This window comes from Embiotoca jacksoni, unplaced genomic scaffold (genome assembly GCF_022577435.1).
Source record: "Embiotoca jacksoni isolate LCO1_2020_lvr unplaced genomic scaffold, fEmbJac1.0.p SCAF_8, whole genome shotgun sequence".
Lineage (NCBI taxonomy): Eukaryota > Metazoa > Chordata > Actinopteri > Embiotocidae > Embiotoca > Embiotoca jacksoni.
In genome coordinates, this window is record NW_027185436.1 from 12,132,917 (window position 1) to 12,149,578 (window position 16,662).

Below are 16,662 nucleotides of genomic sequence, written 5' to 3' on the forward strand. Positions count from 1 at the left end.
GTCACTGATCAACTTAATACCTCCTACCGTCCAACAAATGTAAATAGGCCTAATGGGCAAATAAGAGCTGTAAAAACAAACGCATGCCCGTATGCGTAGTAAAGTAGACAAAAGTCTGATCCACATAAACTCACCCTTTAAACCCTGTCGCAAATTCAAAATACCGTGTGAGCTGGAAGAACATGTCACAAGAACCATTTCTGGGCAAATCTTAGTGATCTTCAGTTAACTGGAAATCATTTAGCTGTGATTCCACTTGAATTTCAAAGGCTTTTCCACAGAAACCTTAGCACGCTCATTGATGACAGTAAATTACACAACGCCTGACTCAGCGCTTATAAAAAACATTTTCAAAACCTAACGCCAGGATTACTTGCAGGAAAACAGAGATTTGTAGACTGCAAATAGGTAGCCTACTATGCAATATTAACACAACCTTGAACTTACATGATTTGATAATGTATTAGGCTACTATAATAGTAATAATAATAATAATAACAAACTTTATTTTGATAATAATTTACAGTTATTTGTACTCGTGGTGTTCTGTGGGTAAAAATATGGTAGAAACACTCAGGTGGTAGTGTTGGTGTTAGCGTTTACATTGCGTTTTGATGTCCTGTAAAATCTGATTCCAAATTAATGAAACCGAGTATGTATGGTATAACTTAATTCATTATATAAGAAAAAAAAAAACGTGTGAAAGTCGTGGCGTGAGAAGATTATTACGGAACCTTTCCAAGAATGTCGGTTCATTTCTACTTTTTAACACCTGATTTCAAGACGAGTTGGAATGTCTATGAAGTCAAGTTTGGGCAGTGCACACTAGCCTTAAGCGGTGCAACAACCATAAATGCTGTTGAGTAAAACATTTGCTTTCAGGTACACATTATGTTATATGTAAAATTCCAGACACCCCTGAGCAAATGATAGATTTTGTAGATTGTTGAAGTGAAACAAAGCAAAAGCAACTCTGTGGCAAATCGACACTGAAAATGGTTCCTTTTTCAAACATTAATGCTCCGTTTCTTTTTATTATATGAATTTATTTTTCTATATCTTAAGTTCACAAAATAAAAGGTAGCAGTGCATTTCCCTTTATTTATCAATATTCATTTATTACACCCTCATTCAAATCTACAAATTCAGTCATGTCCAAACATACCCTTATACTTTATGTATATTGTTTACCTTAATCTCCCTCTACATATTTACTTGTATGTTATCTGTATCTTGCTTGTATATTTTATAACTAACATGTACATGATCTGTCTGGCTTGAGACTCAGCAACTGCCAGAACCAAATTCTTTGTGTGTGTTGATACACTTGTCCAATAAATCTGAGTTTAATTTGAGAAAGGGAGAATTTGTAATGGCTGATTGCTGTTGTAGACGTAGAGTTTTAGTGTCATATGATGGTCATAGTGTTTTTGAGGTTGATTTTCAAACTTTAAATACTGCTGTCTCAATACTGTATCCAAAAGAACCTTGACAGCAAAAGTCCCATATCACTGAATTTTCCTGAAGTGCAGCAACTGTGTGCTTTCGATAGAGATACCGCTGGAATTCACTTTCAGAAAGCTCTTCCTTGTGAATAGGATTTTGTGATCTCAAACAATGTCTGGATGTTCTTCTTGTCTCATCACATCACCGCAGTTACAGTAAATGAAGTTGCGAGTAGCATCCACACTCCAAGTATCGACATCAAAGACCTCAGAAATCAATCCTGTTCGCACTTTGAGTACAGCAGCTGTGCATTTCCACTACCACACTGGCTCAGCCAAATCTAAATTTAACTGAATGTTGGTGTGGCTGGGGGGCTCACACTTCCACAGCCTTGAATGGGCAAGATCGCTCGCCGCAGCACCACCTCACAGACAGAGGCTGCTGAAATGCATTAGGTTGTAAAAATACAAATTGGGGAAGTTGTTCCTCGAGACTATTACACCACCAAACACTGGATTTTTGAAGCAGAGACGTGCTCATGAAGCTTCATGTTTTCATTGGTGATCAGCATTAGCGCTGCATTATTGTAGTCTTTTGGACAGATGTTATGCAGTTAGCTTTTTGTGCAACTCAGATGAGGTTTACACTAAGATTTATTTCTCCATAACAGCAACAACAATATAAAAAGAACACAAAAGCATTTCCAATAACAGCAAGTTCTGAGCACCACCTCGCCCAGCTCACACATGAGACCAAACAAAACACTGTGGAAACCAAACAGAATATGATGTTTAGACCAAATATTGTTGCGTACGGAAAGATAACATCTCGTGGTGCATTTAATTTTCTCACAGCCAGGGCATCAATGACAGTGAGAAGGGCAGAAGCCGGTCAACGGGGTCAGCTGGATTTATTGTAAGGATTAGGTGACAGCTGATGCAATATTTGTTGGAGCTTGCTGTTGTTCTACTGTATTTATGCAGGAAACTCAAATTAGACCCGTCCCTTCCTCGTTTAGCTTTTTGCAAGTGATGAACAACTTCATGTCACTTTGAATTGTTAACATTGGTGCGCTTCATGTTCATTTTGGTTCAGCAGGAATTCTTGAAGTAAAAAGGTGGTTTAAGTCAACTGTTATAGGTATCCACCAAAAATATAATTTTTTTTAAGGAGTGAAATGCACTGTAATCAAGTATTTTCAGCCAGTATTTCTGAGTCTCTTTACACTTTGTGCATCATGTGATTTGGCTGGGTCGAACAACAACAATAATTACCTAACACAATCTCTTGTATTGACAGTTACAAAAGTGTTTACGATTACTCACCTTTGAGTCAACCTGTGTCATTGTCAGCTCCACTGTTGTGCAACTGCGTTTTTAGTTTGTTCATAAACTCTTATCTTCATTGTTTGAGTGCTTTCAGACTCAGATTATTCTATTTGACTGAGAAGTTAAAGAGCCATTTTCACCCCCAAAAAAAGAGCCAAAAACATGACATGTTGTTGATGCTATTACAGATTTTTAAAGTGTGCGTTTTTGTATGCTAGTTGGTATTAAAAATAGTTCATTAAAAAAAAAACAAGTATAAAAACTAGAAAGAAATCAAGAGACAGGATGAAACAGGATGTAAATATTCACATTCAGCCTACTGTGTTAACAGAACTCAGAAACACATAAACAAAGAGAGAGAGAGAGAGAGAGAGAGAGAGAGAGAGAGAGAGAGAGAGAGAGAGACCGAAACTATTGTGTACTTTGTGTTTAAAAATAACTCCTTGTTTGCAACATTGTGGCCAGTGATAAGAAGGAAGGAGAAACTGACAGCTGTTAATGAACAGGTTTTTAGAACAGATTTGCAATCAGGCCTTAAAGAGTTTGGTGTTGGCATTAGTATGTGTTATACATTACATGTATTGTAAGAGAAAATTAGTTTTAATATAACCTACTTAAAAAGGAACAGATTGTTAAAGGTGGCTGTGCAGTTATCTTGATCTTTTTCTGGATAGCATTGCAGTCAGTCGGAAATGAGTCCAAACAGTGTATTATAGGCACAATGATGTCTAATTCAGTAGAATGGAAACATGTTATATATTGCATTATGTAATTTATTTGGAAACATTCAAATATTTTCTGTCGCAGCCTTCCTATCTTAATGTTTGCCTCACTAAATTGGATATTTTGTGTTACTCTGTTACAAAACGTTTGGTTATGAGTTGTATAATTTGTGAACGTGAAGCTACACTAATGAGGGGAGTAGGTGTGAAGGTGAGTTGTGATTGGGTCACAATCAGCCAATTGAGAAAGCTTGAAACTAGGGATAATCTGGGGAGCAGCAGGTTGGGTGCCAAGTAGATGGTCTCCCCTAGCTTAGTCTCCTTCAGTCACATGCTGATTGAGGAATGAAAATTGAGGTGGAGGAGGGCGTTGACCTTTTGAGGGGGAGCGTCTCTGCTTCACCAATAGCTTTAGAGCTCACTCCTCCTTGACGGAGCTTTGCGTAATGCTGGATGAGGTTTGCATATTTTCATGCATTAATAAAAACAATGAGTTAATCTCCTGCTATGGTGTGGTTCAACAGTCTGTCTGTCTAAACGTCAACTCTTTACTTTGTCACCCAGAAATAGAGTTCATATGTGATTTACTGTCAACAGGTTTTAAAAAAAATATGTAAAACTGGTTTGTAATGTTAGGACTTAACTTGCATAGTAGCGTGTCTCTTCGTCCAACTCTGAAGTGGGCCATTACATTGGACCTTCCCCTGGTTTATACCACAAAAGACAGTTACTTCTTATCTTGTGTATATAAACTACTGCTGGTTGTAAGACAAGTAACAGTCAATATTACATGCCAGTTTCAAATGTTTACTTCATTTTTATATAGTGTTTTATTTTTATTTTGTGTCTTTAGACTCAAGAACTGGCACCCAACAAAGACCTCCAGCTCAGAACACCTCAGTTCAAAAGTTTTTTCGAGCACTTTTTTTTTTTTTTTTTTTTTTTAAATAAAAAGCAACACAACATATTAAAACTTAGAATGTTTAAAAATGTCATTTGTATTGAAAAAAAAATACTGTATGAGCAGGCTATTAAACCTGAAATGTACCATTACTATACATACAAAGAATGAAATCTAATTCCCAGTTGGTAAAAACAGCAGATGAGCCTCATGGAAAGTTGACAAGCCTGCAGAGCTGTAAGACTGATTGATGCTGCCACCTGCTGAAGACATGATGTGAAACACTTCTGTTCAGTTGATAGTTTTTTTTATAAGTACCCTAACATTATATGTATTCCTAACAATCAAAATTTTAGGATAGAACTAATCTGAGTCTGTAAATGTGTTGACCTGTTATTCTTCCTACAACATCAAAACAATGAGATAAAAATACATTCACATTTTATGGCTGTCAATCCCATGAGTGCACATCAAGACACAATTAATGGCTTCTATGTACATTTTATATGTCAAGAGTTGTGTCCTTCCAAAATATTACAGTATCAAAAATAAAAGTCTCTCAAAAAAACCAATAAATTAGAACACTGAAAAGTACGAAACACAATTGACAACCCATCACATCATTATGGCTACGTCTACTAAACTCAATAAAAATAATAAAATAAAATCTCACATTTCTAAGCTGCTAGTCACTGAAAGAACTTCACAAAAAAGAAGTGTTGTTTATAAAACTTAGATCTCTGTAAACACCGGAAACATGTTCAATGGAGGAGAAAGGTTCCCAGAGCTATTTGTCAAGAGTACCTGTTCCTTCTGAATTTAACTATCAGAAAGCAACAACATAATTTGTAAAAATCCAGTCAACTTGAATGTGTACAACGTGTCCTCAGTGTTGTGAATCAGAGTATGACGTAACAGTTTGTGGATTCAAAAAATTTAATAAACATAAACCTGACAGTAAACTCCCAACCAGACTGTCTATAAGGGCTGTTCCTTCTCCTTAAAAAACAGAGGATGGCTTGATTGTGGGTCATCACGTTAGATCTCTGCTGACAGTCACTGTATATGATCCCAGAGTCCTCATTATGCCCTGAACGTACAACAGCGTAAACCGCTAATGAGGCATCGTTCCTCTTTGTCCGTAGCACCTGCGTCCTCGTGATCCACTGCTTGTGAACATCACTCCTCAACGTTTGTCTCGTCTTTTGTCAATTTCCTTTCGAATTCGAACCTCCAGAGCCGCCCTCATGGCTGCATCCAGGATGTTCTTCTCTGCAACACGGTCTGCCACCTTCTCGGGCTTATCCTCCTTAAGAAACCGAAAGAACGCGGGGGATTTAAAACCGAGGCAAAAATCAAAAGGGACAGAAACATCAGACAAAGGAATGTGTATTAACCTTGTGTACAAGGAAGGACGTAATGGTACCAGAGTCCGCCTGATAGTCAAGCCAGAAGAGTTCAGTGCCGTGACTCTCAGTCTCTGTGCTTGACCCACTTTCGTTCCACTCTTCAGCACCGGCCCCTGGTTCAGAACCATCTGCAACACGAGTACACACACATTATCCTTACTCCAGCAGACGTATAGTCACCAGCCGGAGCCAATAAAGAGATGTCGACTGTCTTACGTCTTCGTCGAGGATGGTACACCTGAATGTCCGGTCGACGGGGTTTCCTGGGGGTGGTGGTGTGCCTCCGCCGCTGGAGCTCTTTGGCTTGCTTCACCTCTCTATCGTAGTCATCTCTTCAAAAGACAGGGAATCAACATTAGGGCTGGGTAATACGGACAAAATCTAACATCATGATATATTTAACCAAATACCTCATTATCGTTCTTGCAACAATATTACAGGGATGACTATTGGTAATTTAATATATATATATGTATATATACCCTTCATACTGCTATGTTGCAAGGCTTCCTTGGCGTCATAAGGTCCAATGCAAAGTGTTTCTTGGACAGCACCTAAGCCACTAGAGTTTCACTCTGAACTTTGTTTTACCACTGTTTGGTGATTATTATCTTTATGGATTATTAGATAAAAAACAAAAAAAGAAGAAAAGTGATGATAATAGTTCAAAATTACGTGAAAATGCATAGTTTTCAGTCACATAGCTGCCGACCACACCGCAACCACAGCACCAGACCCCCCCCCCAGAAACCAGGAAAAACCCCGTGTTGAGTCAATGATGTGTTTGTCCTGCAGGCATCTGCATGTTATGTCCTAAACCTCGGATAACTTTGGCCGACAGGCCTGTGCGACCCTTTCCTCTTATTTTCGTTTTGATCGTAACAGCGTGCGTTACTCATTTCCCTGTCCCACCGATGGCCCTTCTTTAACAATCAAATCAACTTTCATAAAATAAAATAAAAAGTGTCTGCAGCTCTTGATATTAAGAACTAGGTCATAAACAACGTGCTAGCATTAGCTGGAGGTGGTCGGGAACTCACCTCGCAATCTGGTTCCTCCGGATATGGTGCAGGAAGCCGTGGCTCATATCCAAGCGGCTTCCAGGTTTGTATTTCAGATCATGCACTCCTTCGTCTCTTAAAATATCCATGTCAGCAAAACAGCTCCGACACGGTGACGGTATTTATTGCGCTGATGTCGCTAATGATTGCAACAAGTCCCAATCAGAGCAATGTGTACTGACAAAAAGCTACATAGCGACAACTGGCTAAACGGTAAGTTGTTGTCCGAATATGACCGTCCCGGAGTTTTACTAAAGGGAAAAGTTACGAGACGTTCTCAAATAGAAATAGACATACATCAGAAAAAAACAACAAAAAAAAAACTTTCAGTAAAATACCATATTAAAACTAATATCTGCAGGTTATCACAACGGCTTTAGCACTGATCACAAACTAGTTTGGGTTTCCGATCTCCGAGTTAGGTTTTTGTCGACCCCCAGGAAACAGCGAGGTTACAACCACCGCGAGTTTCGAGACGGGCGGTGCTTCACCCATTCATCTCTCCAAGTTGTGCCTCCGGTGTCGTTTTAACCGTTAAACGATCCCAAGCGGAGCCGCTGCGATGGTTTCTTTGAAGCGAGAGCGCGAGAGGGAGCCCGAGGTGGACGATGACGACAACGAAGACGGAGGTGAGTTTATCTTCTGACGTTTGTCCTGCGTTTGGTTAGCTTTGTGGCTAGTTTTCCCTAGCCGCGATACATAGCGTCTGATTTTCATCACTGCGTAGTCCAGACGCACGCGGGCGGGGTCAAAGCTAAGCGCGATCATCCTGCAGCGAAAACAAAAAGCACCGCGTAGAGGAAAACCATCGCACCTTCGTGAACCTGAACGCTAGGTTTATTAGCCTGTTTTAGCCGGTTTACGTTTGGATTGACCTCGTTTGTGATGGATCTCTCGATGTTTGCAGTGGTGGCCAAAACAGGTCGAGGGCGAGTCGTAGAAGACCGGAGGAGCCGCCACTGTCCTTATCTCGACACCATAAACAGGTAAGACAAGAGTTGAACGTGCGTTGCTAATGTTTGGAGCTAAACAAAAACAAAAAAACCGCTAGTTGGCCCTCACAGCAGCTGACGGACAGTTTGTTTGCTCATCCTCCAGGAGCGTGCTGGATTTTGACTTCGAGAAGCTCTGCTCCATCTCCCTCTCCCACATCAACGTCTACGCCTGCCTTATATGTGGGAAATACTTTCAAGGTGGGCGAATGACCTGACGTTTGAACCGGGTGATCAGACGGCTGGTTGTACTTGGACTTGATTGTTGTGTGCAACTCTTTCCAGGTAGAGGTCTGAAGTCTCACGCTTACACTCACAGTGTGCAGTTCACCCACCACGTGTTCCTCAACCTGCACACACTCAAGTTTTACTGTCTGCCAGATAACTACGAGATCATCGACTCGTCACTGGAAGACATCACGGTAATTATTAAAAGTCATGTCATGCTTTTGATACCAGACCTGAAATTGTGTTGTTGTTGTTGTTGTTTTTTAGATCAAATCAGGATGCAGCTTTGTTTGTTGTGTATTCCTGGTGCTGGAAGATTAAACTAGTCTTAAATTATACCAGATTTACTGCATTTGCTGGGTTTGATGGATATATGGGTATGAAATGAGGCTAATGCTTTTTAAAAACCTGTCACAGCATTGTTCAAATCACGAGTGTTTATATTTAAACTGTTACTTCATTAATGCTCTCAAGTTTCCGTTTCTGAACTCGAGTTTTTTTTTTTTTTGCCTTTTCATTTGTCGGCACTTCTTCTACAGTATGTGTTGAAGCCAACTTTCACCAAGCAGCACATTGCAGGACTGGACAAGCAGGGCAAACTGTACAGAGCCTACGATGGTACAACCTACCTGCCAGGCATCGTGGGGCTCAACAACATCAAAGCCAACGACTATGCCAACGTGGTGTTACAGGTATGAAGAACTGCCACTGCACTTGTCTGGAACTTTGGCATGCATTTTTCAGATAATACCAATAATTTCATATCTGCCTTTTCTTCATAGGCTTTTTCCAATGTTCCACCGCTACGAAACTACTTCCTCGAGGAGGAAAACTACAGAGAAATCCGACGGCCACCAGGAGATATCATGTTTCTCTTGGTGCAGCGGTTTGGTGAGCTGATGCGCAAACTTTGGAATCCGCGAAACTTCAAGGCCCATGTGTCTCCACATGAGATGCTGCAGGCTGTAGTGTTGTGCAGCAAGAAGAACTTCCAAATCACCAAGCAAGGTAACGCTTCAGATGGCCTAGATTAGGCTCCAGTAGGATTTTACCACAAGTTGCCCTATGGAGATGACTTTGTAGCATTGATGTATTGTTTTTTGTTCTGTAGGCGATGCTGTGGACTTCATGACGTGGTTCTTGAATGCTCTGCATGGCGCTCTTGGAGGCACAAAGAAAAAACCATGTGAGTAGGAGAGGAATTTAAGGGGTTTTGATTCCTAATTGTCAGGTCCTAATATAAGCCATCTATTGTGATACTAAAGTAGTTTAATTGTTTCAATGCTAAAGGATATTTCTAGATTGTCTTTCTCTAAATTTCTATTTGATTTAGTAGCACCATTTTCAGCATGTAAAATCTTTCATATGTTATTGATTGTAAGAAATAATTAACCATCTGTCCTTGCTTTTCTGTCTGCCCTGATAGCAATCATTACAAAAGCTTTTCAAGGCTCCATGCGGATTTTCTCCAAGAAGCTCCCACACCCAGATTTAGTGAGTGTCCTACTTGTGTAATGAAATCATTGAATGACATTATGAAATATAAATGATTGTAGCTAGAGTGTAGCTCAGCTGTATTCCCAGATAATGTTTACCTTATCTGACCAATGTGGTTTGTAACTGGTAAAGAAAGAGCGTAAAGTGATTGAGAAGTAACGTCCAAATATAAGGCAAACGGCAGAAAGAACACTCTTCATTTCCACATGCCTTTAAATTTAACTCTTGTTTACAATCAATTAACATTCCCTGTGCACTCTGTTCTTGTTGAAGTATTTTTTTTTTTTTTTTAACGAATCCTCGTGGTGTGTTGTAAAACTTTACAGCTGCCAGAGGAAAAAGAGGCGCTGCTTGTGACAGAGGAGTACCAGGAGCAGATGTCAGAGTCCACCTTCCTGTTTCTGACCCTTGACCTCCCAACAGCTCCGCTGTACAAGGACGAGAAGGAGCAGCTTATCATCCCGCAGGTCCCTCTCTTCAACATCCTGGGCAAGTTCAATGGCAGCACAGAGAAGGTACCGACTCGCATCCTGCTGACTTTGATAGTCAAATTCAAAATAAAATAAGAGAACAATGCAAACGTTGCCACTGTAATATTGCAGTGCAGTTGTATTTACTACTGAACTATGAATGTACTTTTAACATTTCAGCAGACAGTCAAACCCAAAACAAAGTGTCTAATCAACAAACGGTTTCATTCAGATCCAAGGCTGAGACAAGTGTTAGTAATCGAACAGTGACAATATACAGTACCTGTGGACTTTCCTGTCTCATTTACATTCAGGAATACAAAACCTACAAAGAGAATTTTCTCAAAAAGTTCCAGCTGACCAAACTGCCACCGTACCTCATCTTTTGCATCAAAAGATTCACCAAGAACAACTTCTTTGTGGAAAAGAACCCCACAATTGTCAACTTCCCCATCACGTAAGTGCTGTTCATTTACTGGCAGACAAAGTGTGCAGCCTTGATCAAAACTTTTGTTCAAGTGCCAGACAGTCATGAAATGCATGTTTATGAAAGTAATGAATGATTATTATTGTGATCATTGTGTATTGTAACTACAGTGTGTGTGTGTATTTTGTCCTCAGTATAAAGATGGACTCATATCTTGTTACTTCAACAGGAATGTAGACCTTCGTGAGTACTTGACAGAGGAATCTCAAGCTACAGAGAAGAACACAACGTATGACCTTGTTGCAAACATAGTGCATGATGGGAAACCCACCGAGGGAGCGTACAGGATACATGTCCTGCATCATGTAAGTCACAGCCAGACATTTCAGGTGGAATTAAACTCGAAATGTAACTGAACGATCAATTCTCTCTCTGCTGAACCGGAGTTGCGTGAACTTGGTTCGACATTAACGGCTATTATGTGACCTTGCGTTTAATCAGGGGACTGGGAAGTGGTACGAGATGCAGGACCTGCAGGTGACCGACATTCTCCCCCAGATGATCACACTGTCAGAGGCTTACATCCAGGTAAGTCCACATGCTCAGTCTGTGTGAGTGTCTGTGTTCACAGATGTAAATGTTTTACAGCTCCATACTTTACTGTGAAACTTTCGCAACATACTTGATAGTCTCGTCGTTTCTTAAAGCTAAATTTACAGTACATCAGACAGTTGTAGCTTCTGACTGTGACATAGTATCTAGGGAGCAGTCGTAGTAATGCAGTGGACCGAATCCTTGTGATTTCTTGACTGTAAATTGGTAGTTTCAGCCCAAACATATTGTCAGCAGCTACATAAAGCTTCATTAACTGAATCATATTTCATACCTGACTGGAGTTTAAAACCCTTGCGGGTTTTTTTTTCTCTCAGATCTGGAAGAGACAAGAGAGTGATGAAGACACAAACAACCACACGGGGGTGTAAGTGATGCAGAATATTCCTCAGTGTGAATGGCCTCAAGTTTTGTAATTATTTTGGAAATGAACTGGGTATTTAAGTGATTGAGAATAACAACAGATCAGAGAATAAAAGTGGCAAGAGCATCAGCACATTTTTCTACAGCTACAAAAAGCAAATAAATGTGAAAGTCTCAATGTTTTTTTTCACAGTTGTATCTTTTTACTATGTGGAAGTTTCTAAATAAACCCGCTTCAGGACACATCTTTGTCTGTATGTTAAATTTCAACAATGCACATTTGATTTAATTTTAGGAGTTTTATTTGTATTTGGCCTTTTACACGATCAATTATCATCAGAAGAGCAATACGAGACGAGAAGAAGCTGCACTGCGTGTTGAGCAGCCAGTTCTCCAAATTGTCTTTAATATATACTGAGTGCTCATCTTATGGCTAACAATGCTTATACCATTTTTTCACATCCATAATTACTTGGCTTTAATAATATACAGAATAACACTTTTCAGAAAACTGTTGCAGAAACTGATGTTTCTACATGCAAACCGGAACACTTCATGATGAAAATTGATGGCTGATTACCTGAAATGGCATGCGAGGTGGATCATTTCTTCCCCAAAGAACTTGACTAGTCCATTGCTTTTATAAAACATTTAACAGTTGATAAGTGTAATACATTTGTTGACAGCTGGTCATTGTGTGCACACGGTTTCAGAGCCCGCAGTAAGCCTGCCACGGTTCTTCAGTCATTCTTCTTCCACATGTATTTCTCACAGAAGGCCTGGTTCTGCAGATTAAAAACAGAAATGTGTGAAACAGAAGTTGTAAGGACTTGGAATCACTTCAAACAGAGAGTACGGGAGATGTAGCCCAGTTGCGCTACAACCAGATGAAAGCCAGATGATGGGACTGACCCGTTTGTTACTTTTATCAGCTAAACTACCAGTAGTAATGAATTTCACCTACGCCACACTTCTTAGCAGTTGGAACGTCTTTGCACCAGTAGCTCGGTCCCCAAGTGCAATGATTATTTCCCAGTGGCTCCAACTCCTTCGAGGAAACGCACAGGTCGGCTCTCTACAGGACAGACAGGACAAAAAAATCCTGATCATATGACCCAGACCAAACAATGATAGGTGTTCATGAGTATGAATTTGGACAGACTAAAGTACGCAAGATTTATTTAGTTGCCAAACTGCATCTGCAAACGATGTTGAAATTTTGTCATTGTGCTAATTTCAAACCTGGTGAAATCATGTTATTGAGGAATAGACAGAATGAAAGGATGATTACGTACTGCATAGATACCCTTTTATAGAGCTGTAATAGCGTGTGGATACAAGCTATAGAAGTTTTCTTTTTGTCCTTCCAATAACAAGCAATTTGTAGGTCATTACATGTATGTCTGTATGACCTTCAGGTTATTCTTACCTCACAAGCCGGTGGAATATCCATCTGGTTTCCCAAAACCTTCTGTAGCCGCGAGCCATAGATTTTGGTGAAAGCTTCACACTGAAAAGAAAGTTAACAGTTTTAAGATATAAAACATGTTAAAAGAGCATGTAGGCACATTTAGATATGGTATCTTGAGCTGAGCAACTTCATAAAAAGTTTGACATATGTTACATGTTGGCCGGTTTATAGTATTTTAGACTTGTATTGTGTGCGAAGGATGTTGTTCGTTGAAATTACTGAGTAGCAGGAGCTGAGAGTCAGACCTTGGGGATGGCATTTGGATGATGGGCACACACAGACTGCAGGAAAGTAGACGTCTGAGGTTGAGTGGCATTGAGGCCCAAGTGCAGTCGGCTCAGCACAGCCATCGTACGGCATGACTCGCAGTCCGAGGGGAAGAACACCTCTGGGAAATCAGTAGAGCTCGGTGACACTCAGGAAGTGTGAGGATCAGGTCAAAACAAATTATACCCAAATTCACTCGAAATAAATTGTGACTAACCTGGAACAGGCTGCTCCTTGAACAAACACAGGTGCAAAAGAGTGCATATCGTGTGAGGTGCAGCAGACGATAGAAGGAATTCAATAATTTCGACACCATATTTGTCGACAAAATCATCACATTGGTCCTTATAGCTCTTAGGCACAAGATTGCAAACCTCTCCCATGAGCTTCTTTAACGTATCCTGCAAGGCAAGGAGGTGAAAATAATGGCATTTACGTGAAGTGATGGGTGGTGACGGCATGTGTGTCTGAATCAATGTAAAGTGATATTAAAAAAAGATTCACCTCAGTCATGTTTTTGGGCAGCATAGTCTCCAGCTTCTTGATAATAAATAAACACAGGGTGCAAACTGGGTTGAACTGCTTCTAGAGAGAGGATTATCTGATAAGAGCACTAATTTTATACTGAAAATGAATAGGTCGAGTCAAGTTTCACTTCAACTTCCATTTTACATTTCACTTCTGCTTTCTCATACTAACATGAGTTTTGGTGCCCGTGTCAGGTGCAGAGCTGGATATGTCTTTGTTGGTGACCTGGTGGGGAAGTTTCAGCAGTTCCTCCTTCTTGCGGGAAGCACAAAGTCCAAACGCCTCACACGTCTCTCTTGGTTCCTACAAAAACACATCATTTTATTTTAAGAGTGATCTCTGAAGGGTGTGGTGCTCATTGTTCTCCCACATGTATAAAAAAAAATAAGCCTAAACCGAGGTTAAACTCACCAGGTTAGCTGGTGTTTGCTGCAGGACTTTTGGCAGATACATCTTCACCTGTGAATCACACTCTGATGCCTGTTCTCTTGGGAGGCGCTGGCACAACATGTGTAAGGCTTCATATACAGTCTCCTGTAAAAGCACAATAGTTCGTTGTTTATTTTGTGGTAAGAATGCTGCGTGTCTACTTGTCTTTTTGACATAGAAAGACACCCGTTTTACACATTTATCTGCAAAATATAAACCAAGCAGAAACAAAAGTAACTAACCTGAACATTTGTGATGAAAGTCACATTTTAGTGCCTTGACTTTTAAAGGTTGTGATTTCTCTAATTTAATGTGTGCTTAAAGGGGGCAAATAGCTTGTTATAAATGTTTGGGTTGACTCGCAGGCTAGTGGGTGCTAGATTCTTATTTTTTAACAAAGTCCACAGCCCTGTTTGTGTGTTCAGTTAAGTAGTGAAGTGAATCCGTTTAGTCAGTGAGTCTCTTACCTTTGTATCGCTGCTGGAAATCATGTTGGAGGACAGCTGGATGATCTGGCTGCATTCTGGACAGATATCCAGTGTCTGGAGAGGAGAGGCGGAAGTGAGAGAACTGCTCCATCATTATTGATTAAAATATTAAACAGGGCGTGTTAGTGTTTCCATTAATGATAACTTTTCAAGGGTAGACTGGAAGGAAATATCCGTTATTAAAACTTGTAAATGTTATTTTTGTAACTTTACGATATGGTGTTAATAGAAGCAGTAATGTGTGTTATTTTAATATGTATACAGTCCCATAAATGCTTACCAGAGATTTCTGTCTGATGAATGACAAGGGGTCAATAACAAACCTGGAGTCTCCTTCAGAAAAAGAAATGATGCAGGCAGGAGAGAAAATAAGAGATTTAAAGGTCTAAATATGTAATAATTTTAATATTGGTCAGAATATAGATACATCCGTATTGCACTGATTTTAGGTTTTGTAAATCCTTCAATATCAATCTGATTTATAATAAGAGAATTCATAATGGCGACTGGTCAGCTGGCATTAAAGCCGTTGTTAGTAGCCGTCAGTAATCTTACCTGGCCACAGAGACACCGCGAAGATCACCAGCAGAAACCCCGAGGCTGACATGGTCTGAGGGAGCAGAGGAGGAAATGAAGTGCAGATGATTTTGGTTATAAAAACATCGCAGCCGTTGTTTGAGTCGCACCGGAAATACACGTTAATCCTCTCATCCAATCAGAAGGGAATGTGTTAATGCGCAGGCGCTCTTATCAATGATTAAAGTCTATGCTGTAAATCCAGACATCTCTAAACTTCTTTGTTATATTTCCACTGCAACGTTAAATACATACAGGCTACACGTGGATAAACTGACACACTGTCTGTGATCATTTCATATGGTGTGTTGACTGTATTAACTAGCCTATGTAACGTTTCATTTTCCCCCAAAAATATAATTATGGACAAAACAGCATTTGTCCACGTTATAATAATTTGTAATAATTTATATGTGGGCCTTGTCTATTTAGATCAACTATTTACAAAAGTTTAGCCTTAATTGGGGGGGGGGGGGGGGGGGGGGGGTTCACATCCTAGATACAACATATCTGGAGTTTGGTAAGGCCGATACCGAATGCCTTGTTTGTAGTTTATAGTATTTAAACAAAAAACATGCCTGAATTCACATGTTGTTTTTCAGAGTTTATATTTGAAAATAACAAAGTGGGCAGTAGATGGCAGCAGAGCAGAGTAAATATGCAGTGCTTGAGTTTGCACCCTACAGAATGTTGTTTCTGAAAAAAAAAGGTTGATGCTCTATGATATAAGCTTTCGAGTATATAGTTGTTCAATTAATTCATCTATTATGGCTGAAATAATTTACAAACATTTACAAGAAGGAAAGGCCACAAATGTAATTAACTGTCTGATGCTGACAGTAACCACCAGAGCTGTTGATACACAAACAGGGTCTGTAGAAGAGTCATGAAAAAGAAACCTTACCCCCAATACATTTACAAAAAAAATATCCAAAGCTACAACTGGACTAGTCAGAGTTGTTTCCAAAACAAATGCTGTCGGCAGATGAAGTTCAAATTGACCTCTTTGAGCACAATCCACAAAGTTTTCTGGCATTTGTGGAAAACTATTAACAATAGGAGTGTAAAAATTCAAGACAGAAAACATCACATGGCCAGATGGAAGATTAGATTCCACAAAATATTTGAAATTCTAGTTGCAAATATGTGAAAAGAAACCGGCTGCTAAAACAATCATCATCAAGCCAATCAAGATGTTACAAACTAAAAATACTGGCTGTATAAAACTTGCATATTAATTTTTTTCCTGCAGCTCATTTTAATTTCTGTTTGTTTTTGTGGTTGTATGTACTTCTTTTCACTTAAAAAAAACAAACAAATAATATAGTTAACTGAGGCATGCCAAAGCTATGTGCTTGTTGTTTCATTGGGCGTGTGCACAGATCAACACATTTCTGCCTTAGCTCAAGGGATTACAGACATTAATGAGTCACCTTTCTCTTGGCCG

General features: G+C 39.7%; 3 protein-coding genes across 5 annotated transcripts; 1 reads left to right on the forward strand and 2 right to left on the reverse strand.

Annotated features, from left to right (window-relative positions):
* Window positions 1-4,474: 4,474 nt before the first annotated feature.
* Window positions 4,475-7,172, reverse strand: cunh2orf68 (chromosome unknown C2orf68 homolog). Its single transcript, XM_069178447.1, has 4 exons — window positions 6,847-7,172; window positions 6,023-6,138; window positions 5,795-5,934; window positions 4,475-5,706 (listed from the first exon to the last, which is right to left on the reverse strand). Exons 1-4 carry the CDS (start codon window positions 6,954-6,956, stop codon window positions 5,584-5,586), a joined length of 489 nt encoding a protein of 162 aa, XP_069034548.1. The 5' UTR covers window positions 6,957-7,172; the 3' UTR covers window positions 4,475-5,583.
* Window positions 7,173-7,315: 143 nt separating this feature from the next.
* usp39 (ubiquitin specific peptidase 39) lies at window positions 7,316-11,699 on the forward strand. The gene is made up of 13 exons (XM_069178448.1): window positions 7,316-7,496; window positions 7,775-7,853; window positions 7,966-8,060; window positions 8,145-8,281; window positions 8,627-8,779; window positions 8,870-9,095; window positions 9,199-9,273; window positions 9,514-9,581; window positions 9,911-10,099; window positions 10,369-10,511; window positions 10,711-10,846; window positions 10,983-11,069; window positions 11,411-11,699. The coding sequence occupies exons 1-13, from the start codon at window positions 7,430-7,432 to the stop codon at window positions 11,462-11,464; spliced, it is 1,509 nt and encodes a 502-aa protein (XP_069034549.1). The 5' UTR covers window positions 7,316-7,429; the 3' UTR covers window positions 11,465-11,699.
* On the reverse strand, window positions 10,176-15,354 carry sftpbb (surfactant protein Bb). Of its 3 annotated transcripts, none has more exons than XM_069178451.1 (11): window positions 15,195-15,354; window positions 14,920-14,972; window positions 14,619-14,693; window positions 14,134-14,256; window positions 13,894-14,025; window positions 13,699-13,734; window positions 13,412-13,595; window positions 13,173-13,315; window positions 12,886-12,966; window positions 12,421-12,531; window positions 10,176-12,241 (listed from the first exon to the last, which is right to left on the reverse strand). In XM_069178451.1, the coding sequence occupies exons 1-11, from the start codon at window positions 15,244-15,246 to the stop codon at window positions 12,197-12,199; spliced, it is 1,035 nt and encodes a 344-aa protein (XP_069034552.1). In that variant the 5' UTR covers window positions 15,247-15,354; the 3' UTR covers window positions 10,176-12,196. The 3 variants fall into 3 exon arrangements, with proteins under 3 accessions (XP_069034552.1, XP_069034551.1, XP_069034550.1); XM_069178450.1 differs by having other exon boundaries at window positions 13,699-13,776; XM_069178449.1 differs by having other exon boundaries at window positions 13,699-13,779; window positions 15,195-15,353.
* Window positions 15,355-16,662: the final 1,308 nt, after the last annotated feature.

What these genes read in the sequence shown, in the direction of transcription:
- cunh2orf68 (XM_069178447.1), bottom strand. Translation starts at nt 6,956, where the DNA reads ATGGATATTTTAAGAGACGAAGGAGTGCATGATCTGAAATACAAACCT. An exon ending in CGGAGGAACCAGATTGCGAG is followed by an intron (nt 6,139 to 6,846) that starts GTGAGTTCCCGA and finishes TGTCTTTTGAAG; the next exon opens with AGATGACTACGATAGAGAGG. An exon ending in CGTCCTTCCTTGTACACAAG is followed by an intron (nt 5,707 to 5,794) that starts GTTAATACACAT and finishes CGGTTTCTTAAG; the next exon opens with GAGGATAAGCCCGAGAAGGT.
- usp39 (XM_069178448.1), top strand. Translation starts at nt 7,430, where the DNA reads ATGGTTTCTTTGAAGCGAGAGCGCGAGAGGGAGCCCGAGGTGGACGAT. An exon ending in TATCTCGACACCATAAACAG is followed by an intron (nt 7,854 to 7,965) that starts GTAAGACAAGAG and finishes CTCATCCTCCAG; the next exon opens with GAGCGTGCTGGATTTTGACT. An exon ending in CGTCACTGGAAGACATCACG is followed by an intron (nt 8,282 to 8,626) that starts GTAATTATTAAA and finishes CTTCTTCTACAG; the next exon opens with TATGTGTTGAAGCCAACTTT.
- sftpbb (XM_069178449.1), bottom strand. Translation starts at nt 15,246, where the DNA reads ATGTCAGCCTCGGGGTTTCTGCTGGTGATCTTCGCGGTGTCTCTGTGG. An exon ending in CGCGGTGTCTCTGTGGCCAG is followed by an intron (nt 14,973 to 15,194) that starts GTAAGATTACTG and finishes CTTTTTCTGAAG; the next exon opens with GAGACTCCAGGTTTGTTATT. An exon ending in CAACTGCTAAGAAGTGTGGC is followed by an intron (nt 12,242 to 12,420) that starts GTAGGTGAAATT and finishes TTTAATCTGCAG; the next exon opens with AACCAGGCCTTCTGTGAGAA.